This window comes from Trachymyrmex cornetzi, unplaced genomic scaffold (genome assembly GCF_001594075.2).
Source record: "Trachymyrmex cornetzi isolate Tcor2-1 unplaced genomic scaffold, Tcor1.1 scaffold443, whole genome shotgun sequence".
NCBI lineage: Eukaryota > Metazoa > Arthropoda > Insecta > Hymenoptera > Formicidae > Trachymyrmex > Trachymyrmex cornetzi.
This window is the reverse complement of record NW_017299212.1, coordinates 445,769-459,978: the sequence shown is the minus strand read 5'-3', so window position 1 is coordinate 459,978 and position 14,210 is coordinate 445,769. Positions and strand designations below refer to the sequence as shown.

Here is a 14,210-nt window from a genome sequence, read left to right as displayed (position 1 = left end):
GCCAGCATCGCAGCCAATACGGTGACAAGATTCTAATCCAGCTAGCAATCCAGCAGGAAAACAAGCATCGTGTGCCGCCGGCTTTACTCAGAATTACAGAACAGATACCTCAAGATCCTATTGACATCTCAAGGTTACCAATACCAAGTTACGTGATGCTAGCAGACAAAGACTTTCACAAGCCAGGAGCCATTGATCTATTAATCGGATCAGGAACCTTCTGGCAGATTATGAAGGATGAACATATTGAGTTGCTTCCCGGACAACCGCGAATGCAGAACATGTCTTTAGGATGGATACTCGGAGGAACTCTTACGGAATTGTCAAGTGACGATAAGGTGATGTGCAATCTACTAACAAACGACGAATTAAGTCAGCAGCTGGAGAGAATGTGGCAATCCGAAGAAATCATCGAGCAAAGGCATTACTCTCCAGAGGAGCGAAAATGTGAGGAGCACTTCAAGGCAACAATGCAACGAAATATAGAAGGTAGATTCGTAGTAGGATTGCCTCAACGGGAGGATATCGAGCTTGCGGAGTCGTATAGCACAGCAGTGAAGAGACTGTACGCATTAGAAAACCGATTTGCACGACAGCCAGAATTGAAGTTGGAATACATTCAGTTTATGGAGAAATATGAAACGCTTGGACATATGTCACGTGTCGAAGAAAATACATCGAAGAGTGGGCAGGATATTTATTACATACCGCATCATCTTGTAGTAAGAAGCAATGTATTAACCAGTAAGTTGAGGGTGGTTTTTGACGCGTCGGCTTTATCAGCATCGGGAGTGTCACTAAACCACAAGCTATTAGTAGATCCTCAGTTGCAAGATACTTTATTCGCATTATTATTGAAGTTTAGAATGCATCAATACGTATTGACTGCTGACTTGGAAATGATGTACCGACAAGTCCTTGTGAAAGAACAGGATAGGGATCTTCAAAGAATTTTATGGAGATCAAATAACGACGAAGAAATCCAGATTTTTCGTTTAAACACGTTAACATATGGTACTTCTTCGGCACCCTTTCTAGCAATCCGATGCTTAAAGGAGTTAGCAATTCAAGAAAGTGACACTTATCCTACAGCCGCAAGGGTGCTACAAGGTGATTTCTATATGGATGACCTTCTCACAGGAACGCATACTGAGGAGGAAGTATGCCGGTTACAACAGGAATTAATGGAACTGTTACAGCGAGGAAGATTTTATCTACGCAAATGGAGAAGCAACAATAGAAGAGTGCTTAGCTCGTTAGCTCAAGATAGCGAAAGGGACGAATTTTTAATTTTAAATAAACATGAGGTCTTGAAAACCCTTGGACTGCATTGGAACGCAGAAAGGGATTACTTACAATATGAAGTACAAATAATGAAGGAACTACCAACAACAAAAAGGCAATTACTATCTTTAATCTCGAAAATCTTTGATCCTCTGGATCTTATCGAGCCAGTCTTAGTGGTAGCAAAGTAGTTGATGCAACAACTATGAAAGAAAAGCTTAATTGGGACGAGGAATTGCCAATTCGTTTACGAGACAGCTGGTCCAAATATTGCAGTTCTCTCAATTCGGCTCAAACGTTAATAGTGCCACGCAATTGTAACCCAGACAATCCATCTCTATTGGCGGATCTTAACGTTTTTTGTGATGCTTCAGAAAAGGCTTATGGAGCATGTATTTATGTTTGTAGTCAAAATCAAGATGGACAAGCTACTGCACATTTACTGTGCTCCAAATCACGCATAGCTCCATTAAAATCAGTCACATTGCCCAGTCACATTGGAGCTAAATGCGGCATATCTAGCAGCCAAACTGTTCAGCAGTGTAAATCGTATATTGTCGACCAGAATTAACAGCGTGAGTTTTTGGACGGACTTTACCATTGTGCTCAGTTGGATTAAAACGCCTTCTCACAAATTGAAAACGTATGTGGCGAATCGAGTTGCGAATATACAAAAACACACTTCAAGTAAAGGTTGGAATCAAGTAGCAATCCAGCGGATTTGTTATCTCGAGGCACGACTACTGAGGAATTAAGGAATAATTATATATGGTGGCACGGTCCGCTATGGTTAATGCGTCCAACGGAACGGCCAAGCCAAGAAATTTACAATTTAGAAGACATACCGGAACTTAAAGGAGATATCTCATTAGCAGCTATCTCGGATATGTATGATCTTATATATAAATTTTCTTCTATCATTAAGTTAAGAAGAGTCATTGCCTACTGCATACGATTTGCAGCTAATCTAAGAAGTATTTAAAAAAAGGGATCTTTAACGATCGAAGAGTTATAGCAAGCTACAATTATCATCATCAGATTAGTACAACGTCAAGTGTACGGAAAGGAGATAGAAGATTTGCGAAACGGAAGAGAGATTCATCGCAAAAGCAAGTTGCTTACCTTACGTCCGTTCCTTGATGAACAAGAATTGATCAGAGTGGGAGGAAGAATACGACATGCTGAGATCAGCATAGATCAAAAACATCCATATATCTTACCTTCGAAACACCATATAACTACTCTTATATCCGAGAAGAACACTGCAGACTATTACATTGCGGGCCAGAGCAACTTTTGGCATCTATTAGACTACGATATTGGCCATTAGCAGGGAGACAGGAAGCACGTAAGGTCACTAGACATTGCCTACAATGCTTTCGACTTAAACCTAAACCCTTAGAGGCCATCATGGCAGATCTACCTAGAGATCGATTGCAAGGAACGGTGAGACCCTTCACGATCAGTGGCGTCGATTACGCTGGGCCTGTTCAAATTCGAGAAGGAAGGAGAAGAGGTAGGATACCTTTATCAAAGGGATACATCGCATTATTCGTCTGCTTTCACACTAAGGCAGTACATTTAGAAGCCGTTACGGATCTAACAACCGAAGCATTTTTAGCAGCATTGCGAAGATTCACTGCAAGAAGGGGTCTTTGCACTACCTTATACTCGGATAACGCTACAAACTTCGTTGGAGCATTAAGAGAATTGAAGGAGCTCTATCAATTTATAGAAGACCAAACAGAAGAAATTAAAACACGCTTAGCCTCAAAAAATATTGACTGGAAATTTATACCACCCAGATCTTCGAATTTCGGTGGATTGTGGGAGGCTGCCGTAAAGGCAACAAAAAGGCATTTGTATACTGTCACCCGAGAGCTCATATTGACTTACGAAGAGTTTAGTACATTGCTTACCGAAATAGAAGCAGTTTTAAATTCCCGTCCTCTAGTCCCTTTATCTTCTCATCCTAACGATTTAACTGCACTAACTCCAGCTCACTTCTTATTCGGAGAATCACAAGCCGAACCTGTTCAAAGAAATTTGCTAAACCTTCTGGTTAACACTTTATCACGTTGGCAGCATCAGCAACGAGTTCGTCAGCACTTTTGGTCGCGTTGGCAAAGGGAATATTTGCATCAACTGCAAATGCGTACCAAATGGTATCATAATTCAACCGCTCTAACAGTAGGCACGATGGTTTTGTTGATGGACGAATCCAATCCTCCCAGCAAATGGAGTTTAGGACGGGTGATTGAACTTCATCCAGGCAGCGACCGAGTGGCCAGGGTGGCTACTGTCAAAACAGCGCATGGACTATATAAAAGGCCTATAAGAAAACTGTGTGCGCTTCCATTGAACGGTGGAACCAATGAGGAAGTTTAAGGCCTAAGGAGTCCAAATTATGACCTATATTTTATCAGTAACAATTTAATTATAATGACCTATATCATATTAATAACGATTTAATTATTATATCTTATAGTGCAATCTTAAGTATCTAAGTCTTACTCTGGTTTCATGAATCCCTAAATTTTAATTTGAAAGTTGGCCTTCTAAGGCGAGCCGGGATGTAACGGAGTCAATGCGCTTTCTAAATTTATTTTATTTTCAGATTTGGTTATAACATAAACTTTATTTTATGAGTTCCCTAGAGCATTATAGTCTAGTGGGAATTAAGACGCCTAGGGCTATATCGATCGAGTGTTTGAAGAATACCCAGGTTACCAGAGGGAGCAACGCTCGATAACTCGTATCGATCGAGATAGAAAGTGGTGATCGTAGAAGAGAAGACGAACGAACTGTTAATTTTTTGTAACGCCATAGAAAGGAACGTATACTCGAGCAAGATAATGTCATACCGTTGTAATGTTTTTGTACACTAATAAACTCAATCACAGTAAGACAAGTATTAATCAGCAAATTTCACAAGTCCACAACACCCTGTATAGATAGGCTACGTTTACACCGTGCATTTAGACCGCGGCCTATACAATAGATGTCCTTGTTTATCCTGTAGGTTAAACAAAGACACCTGTTGTATAGGTCGCGGACTAAACGCACGATGTAAACATAGCCATATATATCAGAGAGAAACCCTCTATATATATGACATTTTTTGTTAATCTAAAAAGATTTATTGAATGCAAAGCACTCAATATAACTAATAGGAATTATTACTAATAATCAAGGAATATCCGTCACATGGAATACCCTCTCTAAAATATCCCTAAAAAACATTTTGTCTCCCTAAATATTCTCCCTAAACATTTTGTCTCCCTAAATTTCTCCCCAAACCTTAAAAATAACCCTAAATCTAGGGAGAGAATCTACGATCTGGCAACGCTGGTGGCTGCGTTCAGCAGACTCAACAGTTTTGCAACCGTTTTATGATTCGTCGTGCTGATTGGATCATACTTTTAGATTTAAAGGAATAGTCCTATCACAGCGAAGAATCACAAAACGGTTGCAAAACTGCCGAGTCTGCTGAACGTAGCCATTGTCGACAGAGAGAAACTGAGAAACAGTGTTGTTAGCCCGGATCCTCGTACGGGCAACAATGCTTTGACACAGAGCGCTAATTGAAAAGCCGGTTGTGGGGGTGCCCGTATGAGGATCCGGGCTTAGACGGGCCGGATTTCTGACGCATACGCGTCCAATGTAGCTTGAGTAACGTACCGGTCACTAGTAAATAGAAGATCATTAGTCGCCTATGTAAAATTTTTTCAAAAATGTTGAAAATTTTAATATATTTTACATATTTTACATATGTAAACATATATAGAAATATATTATATATATTTATATATATGTATGCATATGTAAAATATATTAAAATTTTCAACATTTTTGAAAAAATTTTACATAAGCGACTAATGATCTTCTATTTACTAGTGACCGGTACGTTACTGAAGCTACATTGGACGCGCATGCGTAAAAAATCCGACCCATCTAACAACACTGCTGAGAAACATGAGAATTAAAGCCATGGCACATAAAAAAACTTAAGGCGTAAGCCCGGATTCTCATACAGGCAACAGCGCTTTGACACCGAGAGCTGATTAGTGAAAAGCCAATTGTGGGGGTAAAATTTACTCCCATCGCCCGTTTTTCACCAATCAGCGTTCAGTGTCAGAGCGTTGTTGCCCGTATGAGGATCCGGGCTAAGACTTAAGGGTATTCCACACAAACTTACATAGTCGCATAAACATATGCATAAAGAAAATCATCCAATCGTATTACGTTTGTCTTTATGACAGAAATGTGATTGAATAATTTGCTTTATGCATATGGTTATGCGGCTCTGCAAGTTTGTGTGGAATGGCCCTTAAGCAGTAACGAAATCAACATTTTGGATTTGCTATAGCTTACATATGGTCTTACGGTCTCTATTGTGATTGGTTGATTCGCTTACTGCTTAAGGACCATTCTACACAAACTTGCAGAACCGCATAACCATATGCATAAAGCAAATTATTCAATCACATTTCTGTCATAAAGACAAACGTAAACTACGATTGGATGATTTTCTTTATGCATATGTTTATGCGACTATGCAAGTTTGTGTGAAATGGTTCTAAGTCTTACGTCTTAAGTTTTTCTATGTGCCAAGGCGTTTACTGACCGAAAGATTCGAAACGCCATGGAAAAAATGAACGAAACTAGAGATGTACTGTTCAGAGATGTTTCGTTCATTTTGAACGGATCCTTTTACTAGTCTGTTGCTGGATTCACACTGCATACAATGTGCGTCGTCCGATGCTCTGCAACCAATCAGAAAATAGAATTTCGATGGATTTTGCTTCGTATTGTTGGAATGTTGATTGGATGATCTGAAAGAATACACCAATAGCAGCGGGCGCTCACGGATCTGCTCCGCAACAATTGAGTCCGCCGAACGCAACCATTCTTTCTGGAGAGGAGAGGATGAGCAATGTGATTTATGTACACTGCTGTTCATTAATCGAGTCCCTCGAGTGTAGGAGGGTGGAGAAGTGTGTAGGGTAAGCGCCATCTCATCTACACCCAAGTGCGACTCAAGTGAGACTCGATTATTGAACAGCAGTGTACTACGTACCTTTCGAACCACAGATTAGTAAAAATGTAAAAGGATTTATAGTATTAGCTAGCGTGATCGGTGTAGCCTTTTGGGTAATAAAAATTAAAAAAATTGAGTAAAAAGGGAACGAATAGCCAGGAAAGACCGAGTTTTTTTTTGAATTTTTTGGTCAGTAAAAGAATCCGGTCAAAGTGAATGGAACGTTCATGACTTGTAGGACTGTGCCATCTTACTAAAAGAGAGCGGAAAACAAATGAACGGAACATTAGAGTGACTGTTCCTAATGTTTTGAAATAATATAATGTTCCGCTATGCCCATCTCTAATCGCGTAATATAGATTCCTACATTAATAACATATTGTCACGAGTGCAAAACTGCTCTATATCCACTGTGACGATTTCGCCACAGAACGTGGCGAAATACTAAAATAACGTTAGCGCAATCATATTATTGCCAATATGATATGTAAACCAATTATTATAATAAAAGCAGTACTCGACCGCTGACTAAGATATTGCGCGGACGCTGGCCTCGTCCGAGTAGAACGCTGACGAGGCTATACGGGCGACCTCAAAATAATTAATAAAAGCGCGGCCGCGTAGGCGACTGGGGAGCCAGTCAGACAATTCTCAGTGAGTAATTCGGTCAAATAAAATAGCGTAACACGTCGTGACGCGCGGTTCGAATACGTCTAATATACTATCGCGACGCAAGTGCCGATAGGTGAATTGGTGATGATAATAGAATAAAAATAGTGTATCGCAATATCAAAGATTATATTTATATATTCAGTACAAAACTACAACAAGTTTTGTTCAATGTGCAAACTCCCCCGAGTCCTAAGTGGATCCCGAACCCGTGCAGTACAGCGGCACAACAATATTCCGACACGTATTTCGCCAGTTATGTTCGGTCGTTGCGTCACTCTTAACGCATAAAATTTACTGCGCAAGAAACAAATTAGCTGCTTTGATATATTAATTGTATTTTTATTAATTGCATGATTCATTTGCACAATACGTACATACAGGATGGATCGGTTCCTGAACAAAAAGCGCCATGACTAATATAATTGATAAACGAAATTTATATTAATCTTGCATCTAATTAATCTTGCGTAATATAGATTCGACATACGCTGATAATTCGTTCGAACGCGACATTATTTTCTTTATTAAATATTTGTCGAAGTTAGAAATAAAATAAGAATTGCAAGAATTCTATGTATTTATTTTAAACATAGATAATTTTTTGTGTTTCAAATCAGTGTTGTATACATTACAATTTTGCTCTTATGCATCGATGAGAGTGTAATCTGAAAAAGAGTAGTGATAACTTATGGGAAGGTGGAGAAAGAAAACATTGAAAGTAGCAGGCCTAGAAAGGCATCGGGTGCTTGCACCGGTGAAGTAACCTTGTGTGGGGTCAGTATTATTTTTTACTTGCATAAAGTTTTAATAATTCTTTTTCGTTTATTCGGATTATTTTCTCAGTAAAAAATATAAGTAATTAGAGAAAGAGAAATCATCTAAAATTTTATAAAAGATTTATTCTTGTAAAAATTTTTTCAGGAGGTAAATAATTATATTAGCAAATATTTAATCGAAAGATAAATAAAAAATTTCAACGCGTAAAGAATTGTCTTAAAACATTGATTTTATTTTGATTACTGTTTGATTTAAATCTTATATTATTTATGTGTTACAAATTCCACCCGTTGCACATTGAATTGGTGAGTGAAGAATTTTTTTATAATAGAGTAACGAATTTATAAAATTTGTTTTAGATATAAAATATGTTATGTATTATATTCCCATAAAATAGTAAGAAAATTTGTAGATGCAACTTTTCATAAATCTGTTACCTTAAAATGGATAGAATGAATCACTCTAGAATTCGAATAATTAATAATTGTTAAATGTAATTATTTTTATTGTATATGTTCCTCCCCACATATAAGTCCCTATTTGTATAATGAACTTTGGATTCGGATCGAACATGGGATTTTGTCAAATAAAGAGTCGATCGCTTTTACGCAAAGCAGTATTCTTTTATCCCCCCCATTGTTTTAATTAAAAAATTTAAATTTTTCTGATATAAGAGGAGAGACTCGGTAAACACCAAGTAAGAATAACATAATATCAATGTACACAATTTCATACTCAATAATGGGTGCTTTCCAATTGCAATATCCCTAGACACTTTCGTGCACACGACGACACAACACTACACATCCGTATTCAGTCGTGGGCTGTGTAAGCTTGTGTTTTCTAGTGACAATTACTAACTGCGATGGCTATAAATGAAGTTGGAAGACATTGAGTGGCCGGCATTTTTACTTTTTTTTGTTTAATACAGGAAGAAAAAATTACATTTAATCTAACTCCTCCCGAAACGGATCTTAACCGTGCACAGCGTATACATTCTGTTCTAATTGAATCGTGCATAACATTACACTTTGTACATTCCTGTGTACGTTTGTGTTAAGATGTGTTAAGCAATTGGAAAGCATCCAATACCCAAATAGCACATTATATTCTGAGAATATACTAAAAAGATCACGTCTGATATTCGTATGATATTCCTATGTCCGCAGCAACATTGTTCGCAATATATCCTCAGAATATCGAGATGAATTTCGAAAATTTTTCTTAAGAGTATGTAAGAAATATCTATTAAAAATAATATTCTGTTAGTAAAGAATATTATTTTTAATAGATATTTCTTACACACTCTTAAGGAAAAATTTCGAACTTCATCTCGATATTCTGAGGATATATTGCGAACAATGTTGCTGCGGACATAGGAATATCATACGAATATCAGACGTAACCTTTTTAGTATATTTTCAGAATATTCTCAGAATATAATGTGCTATCTGGATATAAATTCAATTTCACACAACAATACAAATATAACATATATATTGTATATAACAATTATATTGTTGAATGTGAAATTATAATATTGATATTATGTTACTGTTAATTGGTGTTTACTGGGGAGAGATTTAGCGGCGGCCATTCACATATTTGTAATAGGCATAACTCCGACCATCGACTATTATACATATATCTCACATATTTTTTCTTAAAATAGTTTTCGAACTATTTATGTAAGGCGCACAATAATATTATAATTTTTAAATCTCCCCCTTCCCTAGCCTGTTATAATATAATTAATAGAATTTATAAGTAAAAATCTAGACAGCACATAAAATCTAAATTGGGCACAAGACGGTTACAAGATGTCTTTTAGACGATTCTCACAAAAATGTCTTCGAGGCGTTTTTTAAGATTGGTATATTCATAGTCGCGATTCTTATATTTGAGACTGTCTTAACTGTCTTAAGTATACAGTCTTAAAATATCATAAGCCAATCAAAGGCTGTATTAGCATCTTAAGACATTACTTAAAACGATTTTAAAATAAGAACGGACTATGAATATCTCTTTTGGACGTCTTTTAAGACGTCTTATATTCCAATTTTGGATTTTATGTTGCCTGGGACCAGACATCCATTATATTCAATCGCACGAGTAGGCTAGCTAATTATTGGGAAGAACAAAAAACAATATGGCTATGCATAAGTGGCACATTGTTATTTACAGAATGTCTCCTCCCATTGCCTCGCCACGCAACCAGCGTTTATAAACGTTGAGCTCTTTCTGGTCGCTGAATCATGTGGACGCACGCTAATTCACGGATTTTTATTAATTACTATCTCATTAAGTTTTAAGAGAATCTCGCGAAATAGTATATAATTTTTCGTTTTAGTTTAATCCATTCCACTTGCCTGATGAGAAGTAATTCACGAATTATGCGACATCCTGTACATAAAGTTATTTAATTTGAGTAGGTCTATTCTTTTTCGAAGAAAGTTCCGAACTGGGATACACTGGTGCAATAAGTTAAAGTGAAACAGATATAGTTTGTTTCACTCTAACTTATTGCATTAGTTCAGAACTAGTGCAGGACATTTCGAAAAAGAATAGACCTAATAATTTCCTGATGCTATTTTATATATCCTTATAAAACTACACAAAAATAACTTCAGTAATGATAATTATTAGCATAGGCAAAATCGTTATTTATTGAAATTTATTGAGCACAATTAGTTCTCCTTATATTTTACACAAGTAAATCTATATTAAAAGTTATTTTTGAAATTGTGTTTACATAGTGTCTTAAGTTTATTCTTTACACACACAAACACACGTGTACATATGCGTATGCTCGTATATTTGATGTATGTTTTATATTTAAATTTATTCTCTGTAATATCCACATGATGCATACTAACAATACATATCAAAGTCTTATATTACACTGGCGCAATAATAATTATAGTTATCTGACAAAATACAGAATCTTTGATTTTGGCGCACAGCTACCGCCACTGACGTTTATTTCCTCTCTCATTCTTTTTTATTATTATTAATTATTATTCACGTACGCGAGAATCGCAAACCTTCCTCGCTATTATTATTTTACGAAGTAATATTAAAAAATTTAGATTACAAATAGAGCGCTCCGACTTTCGTCGAAGCGATTCGAACATATTTAATCGTTGATTTTTTATCAAAGGGATAATAATCTCACCATTTAAAGTGAACCAGAAAGCTCGCATACGTCAGAACACATCAATATTCCATATTTTCATCGCTTATTTAGCGTCGTGATTTCTTCTGTTGTATTCTAAAAAATCTTATTTTTATGCAATATTTACGGATCACTTTCTTCGTACAACTTAAAACTAGATAGCTATGTCTGATGCTAAACGTACGATCGAAAGAGTACGAAAAAATTATAAATAAATATATAATATTATATAAAAAATACCTCTACTCTTTTTACGTGTATTCTTGTTCTTTGATAAATGTGACATATCAAGTATCGGCTTATCGTTAACGGGGAGAAATTTTTTTTACGCAGTCGCGTCTTTCTCTTTTAAATGCCGCATTCTGGTGAATGTGAGATCTCTGATTCCTCTAATATCTACATCGTATAGTTTGAGACATTGAGCGAATACAGCGGAGTCTGTTAATCGATAGTGCATTATATTACTTACTATTTCGGAAAAAGTACAAAGACAAAGATTAAAATTTAAATGCGAACAGAGTCTCTCCGTATTTCGTGTATCATAAAAAAAAGAAATAATATAAAAACTGTATAAAAATTGTTTGTAAATTGGTGCTATCTGGATTTGTAGAACAACACATAACGAACGTCAAGATATCGCTTACTAACGACGTTCGAAAGATTAACGTAGAAGGATTTTTTTACACACTTTTGCAACGCTTCTTTCACGGTTGCATTATTCGGCACTCTTTTTTTATAATGGAGGTAAATATCAATCAGCTCATACTAAACTTGCGAATATTGCTAAATGTTACCCTTAACATAAAAGGAAAAGGAAACAAATAGTTAACGCGAACGCGTTGCTCTTTATTACAATCGATGCCGGCTTTTATCCACGTTTCGCCTTCGATGCGAGTCGTGGTGGTTACATTATACAACAACAATATCGAATTCGTTCGAACAACAGTTGCTTTCGCGCTACGATCTTATGAGTTAATCAGAATGAAAGTGATATAAACTATTCTCAACATTCTCTTGCTGATAAATTAGATGAGATAAAGTAAGGGAGTAATTTTATCTTCCTTTAAAATGTTTCTTTTTTTTTACATCACTTTCATTATAAACTCATATGTCAGAGACGGGCGCGATTATTTACATCATAAATTAATTTTCCACGAATTTGATCTGATTGCTTACAATTAGAATGAGATCTAATAAACAGCTAAAGTATACTACTACTCAATAATTAAATTCTATTATATCGCATATTGTACAAAATTATTTTTTTTTTTTTCAATTAAATCCAATAACACTAAAATAATTATTTTGATCGCTAAATATACACATTTTAGTTCACTATAAAGCCTATATTTTTCTAAACTCTCTTAATTAATATTAATAAAACAGGTTATAAGAGAAAACTCTAAATTTTTTATTGTTCGGTAAATTTTTACTTTCTTTCATATAAACAGGATAAAACATTAAAACCACAACGTTTAAATATTTTCAAAATGTCAACAATAAGGAGCATTCAGCTACAACGCTAGATGTATTCAGCTATAGTCATATATTTAAAATATAATTATATATAGACGTTTCGATCAATATTTGACCATCTTCAGTACAAATATAAAAAAGTTATTACAATAAAAACAATTAGATAAAATCTCAGATCCAAATGAAAAAGTTAATATACATATCGTTAATATACATATCAGATGCATTAACATTAATTACGAAATTACATGAAATACGCTGTGCTATACAATAACGCGAAGAACATTTCGTCAAAATTATGTGGTAATTCTTCTAAAAATGAGGTTTTTATCTAACATCTTGTTTGAATACGTGATTCCTAAATACTGTTGGAATTTTCCAAAAAACAAAAATAAATCTTAGTGATTTATATATGATAATTACATTTTGTAATACAATAAATTGTTATTATTAAATTTTCTTAAAAGCTTATCACGTATTAGTGAAACGCATCCTTGAATAGCAATGAAAGCAAAACCATGATATGATAAAAGAAGAACTTTTTTTCGTTAACAAGACTTAGAATGAATGTACATGAACAATGTTGACTAAAATGTGATAAATTGCGCGGAAAGATCAGAATACTTTATTTATTATGAGGAAAAGAAAGGGAAATCAATAGAGGGGATAATGGATCATTATTGAGGAGAGGGAAATTTACTTATGATTGGTAGATAGATCTCTGGAAACCGTTTTGTGTCATTCTGCTTGTTTAAACTTATACTTTGCTTTTTAATGTATATCATTTCGGAGACTAATCTTTTATAATAAATTTGTTCGGAGTCCATAATGATTGTATTGTCCCAATGATTGAGTTCCAACATATGTTGCGATATGACCGATAAATTATTTGAAGATTTTTTATAGTCATTTTTATGTTCTTTAAGTCGCGTATTCAATTTCCTTTTAGTTTACGTTTATATATAATTATATTTTAAATATATGACTATAGCTGAATCTAGCGTTGTGGCTGAATGCTCCTTATTGTTGACATTTTTAAATTTGAAGCCACTTTTATTAACGTTTGTTTAAATATTTTCAATTACACGTGGACATGAGAGACTCAGAAAAAAGTTATATTATTTATTGAGACAGATATAATGATACATTGTTTCAAACACTATAATTTTTTCCCAAGATGCTTTCTAAGTTTACTAATAAAAATTCATTTTTCGTTTAAACATTTCATTTAACAAGGCATAAAATAATTTTTCTACATTTCATCGATTCTTAACAATACTAACATACAAGGTACAGCAATCTTGGATGTTCAGCAGTACGATCATAATAATAAAAATTATAAAATTGATTTGTGATTTATTCGATCGAGTAAATGCGAATAAAAAACAAGCCCATCTCTGTTATATGGCACCTTCGCGCATTACAAATCCTGCGCTCTGCTCAGTCTTCTCGAAGTGTCGCGCGTGACGAAGCTATCGCGAGGATTCTTTACGATGATCATCATAATTATTATCATTATTAGTATTATTATCATCGGACGTGCCCATCGAGCGTTTCGTCCAACTTTTTAAACATATCATTGCCCGATGAGTAGCTCGTAAGGATTCGTTGCGTCGACAATCGATCGTGATCCTCAGAATTGTATCTCCTTGTTTTATCCGCTTTCTCAGATTTCTACTCTGCTCTACCAGCAACTTTATATAATGCTTGTTCTGAATAAAACGGCCTACGCGCTATGTGAGTACTATACAGATAGTGGGTAACTATAAAACAGAAGAGAAAAAG

The 14,210-nt window shown here is 35.2% G+C and overlaps 2 protein-coding genes across 2 annotated transcripts; both read left to right on the top strand.

The window, feature by feature from the left end:
• Positions 1-155: 155 nt before the first annotated feature.
• Positions 156-1,475, top strand: LOC108764661 (uncharacterized). The gene has a single exon (XM_018513000.1). It carries the CDS (start codon positions 156-158, stop codon positions 1,473-1,475), a length of 1,320 nt encoding a protein of 439 aa, XP_018368502.1.
• A 1,219-nt stretch (positions 1,476-2,694) lies between these two features.
• Positions 2,695-3,672, top strand: LOC108764660 (uncharacterized). Its single transcript, XM_018512999.1, has one exon. It carries the CDS (start codon positions 2,695-2,697, stop codon positions 3,670-3,672), a length of 978 nt encoding a protein of 325 aa, XP_018368501.1.
• The last annotated feature ends 10,538 nt before the right edge of the window (positions 3,673-14,210 follow it).

Excerpts from the sequence above, each read along its gene's own strand:
- LOC108764661 (XM_018513000.1), top strand. The coding sequence starts at position 156 with ATGCTAGCAGACAAAGACTTTCACAAGCCAGGAGCCATTGATCTATTA.
- LOC108764660 (XM_018512999.1), top strand. The coding sequence starts at position 2,695 with ATGGCAGATCTACCTAGAGATCGATTGCAAGGAACGGTGAGACCCTTC.